This window comes from Hevea brasiliensis, chromosome 15, assembly GCF_030052815.1.
Source record: "Hevea brasiliensis isolate MT/VB/25A 57/8 chromosome 15, ASM3005281v1, whole genome shotgun sequence".
In the NCBI taxonomy this organism is placed as follows: domain Eukaryota; kingdom Viridiplantae; phylum Streptophyta; class Magnoliopsida; order Malpighiales; family Euphorbiaceae; genus Hevea; species Hevea brasiliensis.
The window spans coordinates 60,699,549-60,709,834 of record NC_079507.1 but is presented as its reverse complement, the minus strand read 5'-3'; the positions used below and the strand labels follow the sequence as shown (position 1 = coordinate 60,709,834).

The 10,286-nt window shown below is 33.6% G+C and overlaps 2 protein-coding genes across 3 annotated transcripts; one reads left to right on the top strand and one right to left on the bottom strand.

The window, feature by feature from the left end:
• The first annotated feature begins 409 nt into the window (after positions 1-409).
• LOC110661840 (probable purine permease 10) lies at positions 410-2,516 on the top strand. The gene is made up of 2 exons (XM_021820620.2): positions 410-562; positions 1,235-2,516. Exons 1-2 carry the CDS (start codon positions 526-528, stop codon positions 2,356-2,358), a joined length of 1,161 nt encoding a protein of 386 aa, XP_021676312.1. The 5' UTR covers positions 410-525; the 3' UTR covers positions 2,359-2,516.
• Positions 2,517-3,949: 1,433 nt separating this feature from the next.
• LOC110661839 (UDP-N-acetylglucosamine transferase subunit ALG14) lies at positions 3,950-9,054 on the bottom strand. Of its 2 annotated transcripts, XM_021820618.2 has the most exons (6): positions 8,891-9,053; positions 7,980-8,167; positions 7,725-7,864; positions 4,745-4,888; positions 4,600-4,659; positions 3,950-4,504 (listed from the first exon to the last, which is right to left on the bottom strand). In XM_021820618.2, exons 2-6 carry the CDS (start codon positions 8,140-8,142, stop codon positions 4,328-4,330), a joined length of 684 nt encoding a protein of 227 aa, XP_021676310.2. In that variant the 5' UTR covers positions 8,143-8,167; positions 8,891-9,053; the 3' UTR covers positions 3,950-4,327. The 2 variants fall into 2 exon arrangements, with proteins under 2 accessions (XP_021676310.2, XP_021676311.2); XM_021820619.2 differs by having other exon boundaries at positions 7,980-9,054.
• Positions 9,055-10,286: the final 1,232 nt, after the last annotated feature.

Sequence of the window (10,286 nt, the reverse complement as noted above, 5' to 3'; positions counted from 1 at the left end):
ACTTTAACATTTTGCTTTCTCATTAATTATCTAATTTTATCCTTTTTTTTTTCCGACGCTCTAATTTAATTTGAGTGAATCAATAGAGCGATACGAGCCTGTAATTAATTAAGACTTTATCAAATTCCTAATAAAAGCAGTGTGTGTAAGCCTTTTATCCTGAATCAGGCACAATAACGACAAGCAGATGCCCTCATAATATAAGGAATGGCTCTTTGTTTCAATTCAGTAACTTCAGTCAAATAAATCAACTATAAATCATGCCAAGAAAGATAGTAAGTATGACGATAATAACTTGGAATTTCCCATCAGTGTGAAGAAGGATGCAACCAAGGGTCAATTATGCAATGGCCTACCAGCACTATATGTGACTGGTCCCCTATTACCTGCCAGAATTGCATGATAAAGACATGGGAGTCGCTTCATTTCATTTGAATATAAAGATTTCTATCTACCTCTCTCTCTCTCTCTCTCTCTCTCTCTCTCCCCTAGGCTTCATCTTTTTGGAACTGCTGCACCTTTGACATGGGAGAAGCTGAAGAAGTGCAACTTCAAATTATGGGTAAGTTGGCCATCCATATAAATACCTACTTTCAACGATAGTTTCATGTGAGAACTGCACATGCTTCTCCTTTTCCATTTTCTTTTACAAGTACTTGTGGAAATAAAACTTCCAAAGATTTCTGTAGAAAAAAATGAACTTGTGGCAGTAATATTAGCAGATGATCACCTTGGATCCATTTTTAACTTATGAAGCAAGTAGTTACGCTAAAGAGAAAGAAAAAGAAGAGAAAGAGAAACAGAAATAAAGAAAGTGTTTCTTAATTAATTTCTTGACACAAAACTGCTACTAGAAGGCATTTCATAGAATAGTCATTTCTTAGTCATGTTTGAAGTTGCAGGGTCCTTTTAGTTCCTACCTGAAACTTATTTCTCTATAAAGTTAGTAGATTCATAGTTCTCACACGATGCTTCTCCACAAACATCAGATCTATAATTGTCTTAGGAGAAACCTGTGATATAAACAAGCTCTTGTGTTCTAATCCATAGACTAGTTCATATTCTTTTCATAATATACAATCTACGAACCTTGCTCAATTACCGTGTGCTTGTTTTAATTACTATGCAGCTAAGGTAAAGTTGAAAGTGACAAACGGTTAAATTTATGAGAATTGATCCCTAAGAGGGTATTATTGTTACAACAGTTGATCTGTTAAATATTTGTTCTTACCAGTTCAGGAAGCTAAAGAAGAAAATTCACTTGAGTCTGCAAGTATCACCAACCAGTCAACACTGCCACAAAGAAGAAACTACAATTGGTGGTTCCGAATATCGCTCTATATACTCTTTCTCCTCTTTGGTCAGTCAGTGGCTCTTATATTGGGAAGGCAGTATTTTGTTAGAGGTGGAAACAGCAAATGGATAGCAACACTAGTGCAACTTGTTGGCTTCCCAATTCTCATTCCCTACTACTTCATTGTAAAACTCAAAAACCCGAGCGCAAATGATATTCACACAAAACCACCATCTGCCTTGACTCTCACAGCGATCTATGTATCACTTGGCCTACTGGTAGCAGCAGACTGCTATCTGTATTCAATTGGGTTACAGTACCTTCCTGTATCCACCTATACCCTTATATGTGCATCTCAGTTAGCCTTCAATTCTTTTTTCTCCTTTTTCCTTAATTCCCAGAAGTTCACTCCATTTATAATCAATTCTCTAGTCATTCTAACCATCTCTTCTGTCCTCCTGGTGTTCAATAACGAGTCTGCAGACCCTGCTGGAGTCTCTAAAGTGAAGTATGCAATCGGTTTCATATGCACTGTAGCTGCTTCGGCTGGATACGGACTGGTGCTGTCATTGACACAGCTTTGCTTCAAGAAGGTTCTGAAAAGACAAACATTTAAGGTAGTCATGGACATGATAATCTTTCAGGAAATAGTTGCAACTGCCATTACCATGATTGGACTTTTCGCTAGCCAAGAGTGGAATGGTTTAACAAGAGAGATGAATGAGTATCAGTTGGGAAAGGTGTCCTATGTCATGAATTTAGTATGGACTTCTATTGCTTGGCAGGTGTTTGCCATTGGATGTGTTGGATTGATTTTTGAGGTATCCTCCCTCTTTTCCAATGCCATAAGTGTCTTAGGCTTGCCTATTGTTCCAGTCCTAGCTGTGTTCGTTTTCCATGACAAAATGGATGGTATAAAGGCAATTTCCATGCTGCTGGCTGTCTGGGGCTTCCTCTCCTACATCTATCAGCACTACCTTGATGATCGTAAATCCAAGGCCGAAAACAAAAATGTCATTGAGGTTTCTAAAGCATCTCATACTGGAACCTCAAGGAATGATTAGGATGGGAGTCTGCAGATTGATATTTGATAGCTCTTCCTGGAGTTGAAGAATTCTTTCCTAAAGGATTCACGAACCTATTGCAGACAACTGTAGAATGTAGTTAAACATAACAGAATGCAATCAAATAAAAATTCAATGAAACAAAGAAAGTTCCATTACATTACTGTTTACCAAACACGCAGCCAGGAACCTTGTACCAAAAAAATGTAGTTTTCTTCAGCCATCCGTACATTTATATGGAGTTATAAAAAGGGTGGGTAATTAGTGATCAGATTAGATGACCAAAAGCGTGACTGCAACCTAATAATGGAGATTAGAGAATTAGTACACACGTTAGAGATGATGCAATGGCATGTTATTTATGAAATAAGGTCCAGCAGCAATCCATCACTTTCAAAACTGCATAATTGTATGTGTAAATGAATTATTTGCTTTATCCTATACATCAACTTATATTCCAAGATAGTGTGTTTTCACACGCACAATCTGCCATTTCTTTGCACCATGATCAGGAACTCAAACCTTCTACCGAAATACTTCAGTGGATTTGTAACCGTCAAATTGGATAATCCTGTTCCTGTATTCCTAATCCCTCAAGCAGCCATCCACTTGTAATGTCATAAATATAAAGTACCAAATTATGCAAAGCAATGAATTCTACAAAGAACAACCATATCCGCATTGAGTGTGAAAACTCACCCAAAAGCATCTGCATGCTTCGTTTCTGTACAATGCTCTTGGTCATCTAATCTTATCACTTTTACTAACTAGCTTACCAGCTTCACCAAAGACGTTAGCATGTTCCATCACTTTCAGAATTGGCAAGTTGCACAACTGCATGCCATACGTCTATGGTTCTACGTGTTTTAGAACTGCACATATCAATAACTAGCTTCTTAAAAGTCGCACATATATTGTATTCGCCTAAGAAATTTAATTGCAATTTGTTGGTACCAGACTATAAAAGTACCAACTCTTTAATTTTTCCAATTTGGATTGATGCATTACAACTTCCTATTCAAAGGATAAAACATTCAATATTTTCATTGAACCGAACAAATCTACTAGATTTTATATCATAAATTGCATTAAGGCCACAAACCGACAATCTACTTTTCTTCACTCTGATTTTTCAGTAGGCACTCTTGCTGCAACGCATTCAGTTAGCCAAGCAGGCGGCTGCTACATACATTTGATTTTTTTTTTTTTTTTTTAACAAAAAATAGCGATTACCATCTTTCATAATGTTAATTCCCATCCCCATCATTCCCTCCCCACCCCACACCCCACCAACCCCACACAAAAAAAAAAAAAAAAAAAAAAAAAAAAGTAACAAGATGCATCTGCTCTGCAAAACAAAGCCAGTCCAAAGTTCAACTTGGCTGCATTTACTATAATGTTCAATCATCAACCAGCTCACAAAAACAACAAATCAATGAGCAATAATGCAAAGATTTTGCATTTTCATGTCCAGTTATTCTCAATTAGCATATATTCATTACAGCTTAAAATAGTACTTAAAAGATACAAAATAAAGGTTAAAAGAGATGGATGTTGATTGTTGATAAAAGCAATAATCTTCACTACTGAGTAGTGCTAGACAAAGCAATTAATTTATACAATCAAGTTTTGTTGATAAATTTTTGCTTACATCAGGTCACAGAAACAACGATCAAAAGTATATTCCAATCTATAACCAGGCAAAAAATTACATATATTTAAGTTCAATCAAATCAGGTAAACAACAAATTTATGCAATAAGAATTTTATGAAGATTAACTTGCTCTTATCTCTCTCTCCAGCTCCTGGGCATCCACAGTTCACATATGCATCTCTACTTCTGACATGCATCTGAAGTTTGGGAAGAAGAACTAGAATACCACTAAAATGTAAAACTTCAAAATTGACAATTAGACTCAGAACTTGGAGGTTCTAAGTGAGTACCGCAACATTGTTACAACATGATCAACTACATGAGAGAACCAACATAATGGGCTCGAGGATATTTTCTTTGTAGTTGTGCCCATTGCACATAAAACTGATCAGCTATTTTCAACTTGTAGAGAAGCAAACCACTTAAGGAGAGCCTTTTCACTCTTGCTATACTCTCAACATAAAAAACAGATGACCACCTAATTCCTACCACCTGCAAGCAAAGTGGGAAGGTTAAATGATTAACTCCAATGCCATCTTAAAGAAACACACAGGAAAGACTAGGGTATGAAAGACAAGAAATCTAACCTTGAACAAAAATGCAATGACACAAAGAGGAACACAAGTCCCAGGACCATTGCAAAGGATCTAAGATTTATAAAAATAGAAACAGTCAGTAAATTTTGAGAACAGATGGAAGAAAAAAAATGCAATATACAAATATTAATTATACCACTTGGGGTCTTATTTTAATCATCAACCACAATGCATGAGCAATAGCTATTAAAGTTGTCCCAATGGAGGTTATATATGACTGACCAACTTCCCTGCTTCTGTAGATCTGCATGAACTTTGCAGAGACCACCTTGCCCCCATTCTGCAATAAAAATCAATACAAAATTCCAAGATAAATCAGGAAGAATTAACAGTGAAAACAAAATGTAACATCTATTTGAACCCCAATAAGAATCCGAAATTCTACACACTTGCTATGGAAGCATAGAAGGGAACGGCATCAGATAGTCCTTCGTACTCAGAAGCTATAAAGCATTTGTTTGCCTATCAATACTAACCCATTTCTTGCATATTCCTTTAGTTTTAGGTTTCAAGTTAGCAATTAGGGATGGCAACAGGGTTAATTGGGGCTGGATCGCTCCCCCCCTCCCCACTCCACATAGAATTGGGATTGAGGCAAGAACTTCCAAGCCGGGGTGCGGAGTGGGACAGGACAGGCTTCCCACGGGATTATCATTTTTTCTTTTATTTTTTTATTTCAATTTATTATTATACAATATAAGTAGATCTGCATGAACTTTGCAGACCATCTTGCCCCCATTCTGCAATAAAAATCAATACAAAATTGTGCAGTCCAAGATAAGTCAGGAGGAAGAATTAACAGTGAAAACAAAATGTAACATCTATTTGAACCCCAATAAGAATCCGAAATTCTACACTCTTGCTATGGAAGCATAGAAAGGAACAGCATCAGACAATCCTTCGTGCTCAAAAGCTATAAACCATTTGTTTGCCTATCAATACTAACCCATGTCTTGCATATTCCTTTAGTTTTAGGTTTCAAGTTAGCAATTAGGGATGGCAACAGGGTTAATTAGGGCCGGATTCCTCCCTCCCTCCCCGCCCCACAGAGGATTGGGGTCGAGGCAAGAACTTCCTAGCGAAGGTGCAAAGTGGGACGGGATAGGCTTCCCACGGGGATTATCATTTTTTCTTTTTTTTTTTTATTTCAATTTATTATTATACAATATAAATTTATTCATTAAAAAATAAATTATAAGTTTGAAACATAATTGATATATATATATGTATATATATAGTTTTTATTGATTTGGAGAAGGCTTATGATAGTGTTCCAAGAGAAGTTTTATGGAATGTGTTAGAACAAAAGATGGTATCTATTAGGTACATACAAGTATTGAAAGATATGTATGAAGGAGCAACTACTATTGTGCGCACAGTGGGAGGGGATACAAGAGATTTTCCGATTTCAATTGGATTACACCAAGGATCAGCCATAAGCCCTTACCTTTTTACATTAGTTTTAGATGAACTGACGAAACATATACAAGATAGTATTCCTCGGTGCATGATGTTTGCGGATGATATTGTTCTGATAGATGAGACACGAGAAGGAGTCAATAGGAAGCTAGAACTTTGGATAAGTACTCTAGAGTCAAATGGTTTTAAGTTAAGTAGAACGAAGACAGAATACATGCATTGCAAATTCAGTGAAGGCCAAACTGGTGATAGGGAAGGAGTTAGTTTGAATGGAGTGGTACTGTTCCAAAGTAATCACTTTAAATATCTAGGCTCAGTCTTTCAAGTAGATGGGGGATGTGAGGAGGATGTTAGTCATAGGATTAAAGCCAGATGGTTGAAGTGGAGACGTGCCACGGGAGTTTTATGTGATCGTAAGATTCCCAATAAATTAAAAGGAAAATTTTACCGTACAGTCATACGACCGGCTATGTTATATGGTAGTGAGTGTTGGGCACTGAAAGAGTCGTATGCATTTAAGATAAGAGTTGCAGAGATGAGAATGTTAAGGTGGATGAGTGGCCATACTAGACTAGATAAAGTCCGTAATGAAAGTATTAGAGAAAAGGTAGGAGTGGTGCCAATTGAAGATAAGTTGAGAGAAGGGAGATTAAGGTGGTTTGGTCATGTGAAGCGTAGACATACAAAGGCTCCAGTTAGACAAGTAGAGCACATTAGGTTAGAGGATAGAAAGAAAAAAAGGGGTAGACCTAAATTGACTTGGAGGAGAGTAGTACAACATGACTTAGAAGCATTACACATTTCTGAGGATTTAACCCAAAATCGTTCAGAGTGGAAAAAGCGAATCCATGTAGCCGACTCCAAATTTTTGGGATAAAAGCTTAGTTGAGTTGAGTTGTATATGTATATATATATATTGATAACTATATTGATAACTATAATATTTAATTACTTAAATACATAAAAATAAATTAATTTTTTTTAATAAAAAATAATAATACATAATTATCAGGGCAAGTTCCACGGATTCGGGGCAGGGAGACCTTATCCCTGTCCTCGCCCCACACAATATCAGGGGTAGGATGAGGTCAAGGAAAAATTGATAAGGTGCAGGACATATCGGGGCCGGGAACAGTTGCCATCCCTATCAGCAATACACAGATGTTGACTCATGTAAACAAACATTTTTACAAGGCTGATGATATTTTGAAAGTGAAGAAAAGCATATAACTGATGATCCTATGGGCCAAAATCACCCTAAAAGTAGGAAGCCCGACAAGTTATTCCGAGGTTCCAATATCCTAAATCACAGTGATACTTCACCAACTATGGACTTTGACTTGTAAACAGTAGCAAATCCTAAATGATACGTCAATAGCTATTCATAGTTTTACAAAAGAAACTAACCACATTTATCACCTCTTTGAAGTAATGTTATCACCTATTGGACACCAACCCAAACTAAAATCAATATATGAATACTCAAAAGTCAACTATGCAAGCAGAGAGTTCCAAACTTGAGCAATCAAGCAGGTAGATAATGCATTGAAACAATTCAACTCCAGCTGTTAATCAACATTAAAAAAAAAAAAAAAACAACAAAAAAAATTCTAAGGGGGGGAAAAATTAAAGCAGAAGAATTTAACAACAACAAAAATTCTAAGGGGGGAAGAATTAAAGCAGAAGAATTTATTTACCATATCAACTAATGAGTCCTCCAAAACACTAGCTTTTTGTAGACTCATATTATCAGTGGCAGCTGCCACATAAACTCTGGGCATAAACCTATCCTTCTGCAATGCAGATAAGACATTAATCATCTCTGCAGTGTGTCCCCCTACAACAACAACAATAAAAAGTTACCACAACACCTAATTCATGGGAACTATTGCCACAAAAAACAACCAATTAATTGACAAATTCATGAGAATTACAATATCTCAAGTTTTTACCTGAACCCAAAACAATCAAAGTACTCATTGGCTTTTGGGATTTGGAGTGCAACGGTTTGCCGGTTTGATAAATGACATAGATAACACGAACTATTGAAATAAAGATGAGGCCAATGATGATGACAATGGAAATGGAGAACAAATTTTCATCATTGATCTCCATTAGCTAAATTATACGAGTATGCAACCTATAAAGAAATTAGAGTTAATTATAATTTTGTCCTTTGAGGATCAGAACTCTTCAATCCTACCACATACCGTCTAAAAAACAAAAGCAGCCGCTTGCCTTTCTATATGAATAAAGCAATCTTCATTAGGGGTGCTTACAGTTCAGTTAAGGCAAATAACCAAACTAAACTATAAACTTTAAAATGCAAATGTTTTAATCTATCAATATCAAAGCAAGAGTAAGATTGCTCTCCATTATCCATAACAATAGAACCAATTATCAGAATTGCAAGGCATTAGTTGTTTAATTCATCATACCCACAAAAAGGTTTCTTAGAGGACTGCTAGTTTCATATGCAGGCAACGAAGAGAGAAGAATTGCCATTATATTTTTTTTTTTTTAAAAAGGAAGCGAGATAGAAAAAAGGTTCATCGTCTTTTCATCATATATAAACCACAAACAATTTACAGAACTTAATAGTATCAAATGCTAACAATGGTTTCTTATACAATTTGAATTTGATGAAATTCCATTTAAACAACAAAAATAATAATAAGGTCTGATTCTGAGACCAACTCAATTGCATAATTGATTGCAAAAGCTAATTTCAACAGCTCTCATACTCATAAGCCCAAGAAAAACGAAACCCATTTTCCGTTTGGGTAACACAGATAAAAAAGAGAGGAATAAAAAAAAAACAAAATCACATAAAAAGTAGAGAGATATAGAGAAACAAGAGTACTGATGGCAGCGTGCAGCAGGCGGTAATAGCCAACGGATCGGAGAGATTACAATGGACTAATGGTGGAGTAACAGCCGGCGGGAAGGATAGATGTTGGGGAATGGAAACTAACTTCACTAACGACAATAGACACGGCAAAGAAAGAATGGGAGAAAAGGAGAACGACGCCGTAGGAGTAGCGAAACAAGGTTAATAAAATTAAAAGGTTGAATTACTGTAAGGTCCCTGAATATTGATATTATTTACAAACCTAAGTTTTCCATATTCAGTCTATGGGTGGATTAAGCCATGATTTTGACTCCACGTTTATAGATTATTGATAAGGTTTGCTCATGAATTTAACCAAAAGAGTCAAAAATCAAGAAGAAATAAGTTTAATCGCTTATATTGAAGCTGATTTATATAGTATTTAGTATAAATAAATTTTATAAAATTTATGTATAAATTTAAAATTTTAGTATTTAATTTAAATAAAAATTTATTTAAAATTCTTCATAATTAATTTTATAAAATTTGTTATAATTAGATTAAATTTTATCAAAATTAATAGAATTTGTAAATAAATTTTAAATTTAAAATTATATATATTTTAATTTATAAAATTATCTTTCTATAATATATAATTTTATTTTATTTTTTTTATTTCAAACACAAAATTCATTTCATTTAAAATAAATTTCATATTTAATATAAAATATATTAAATAAAGAAAGCCATTTATAAATGAATTCTATCATACAATTCATTTATAAATGAAATGAATTTTATAATAAAATTGAATTAAATAAGAACTTAATAAATTTAAAATAACATCTTTTTATAAATTATTTTAAATTCGTTCTCAAATAAGATATTTTTCACACGATTTTAGAGCTTAATATATATTTGTGATTCTAATTAATTAAATATTTTAAATCTCATAGTACATAATCTCTCATCAAAATGAGGTAAAAGAATTGAATAATTGAATCTACTTAAAAATATAACATTTTGATAATATTTAATTTAATTTAATATTTATTTTTATTAAATATTTATATTTTAAAATCATTATAAATATTATTTACTAATAGTTAATATCTAATAACTATTAAAATAATTATGACTATTATAATAGTTAATATTATTAAATAAATTTTTAATAAAAGTAACTAAAAAATTATTGTAATTAAAAAAATTACTTTAAAATTAAATGTTATTTATCTATATTTTTAAAAATATATATATATATATTATCCAATTTTTAAATTAAAAAATTTTCTTACATAATTTATTACAAATCAACCGTTAAAAATTATGATTATCTATATTAAAAATTACAATGCCATTTCTTATCCAACAAATTTTTTTTTTTATTTCAAGTAAAACAATTATCAAATTATTTAAATTTAAATAT

Excerpts from the sequence above, each read along its gene's own strand:
- LOC110661840 (XM_021820620.2), top strand. The coding sequence starts at position 526 with ATGGGAGAAGCTGAAGAAGTGCAACTTCAAATTATGG. Across the intron at positions 563-1,234 it reads AGTGCAACTTCAAATTATGG|TTCAGGAAGCTAAAGAAGAA; the intron begins GTAAGTTGGCCA and ends TGTTCTTACCAG.
- LOC110661839 (XM_021820619.2), bottom strand. The coding sequence starts at position 8,142 with ATGGAGATCAATGATGAAAATTTGTTCTCCATTTCCATTGTCATCATC. Across the intron at positions 4,889-7,724 it reads AGGACTCATTAGTTGATATG|AATGGGGGCAAGGTGGTCTC; the intron begins GTAAATAAATTC and ends TTTTTATTGCAG. Across the intron at positions 4,660-4,744 it reads TTAAAATAAGACCCCAAGTG|ATCCTTTGCAATGGTCCTGG; the intron begins GTATAATTAATA and ends TATAAATCTTAG.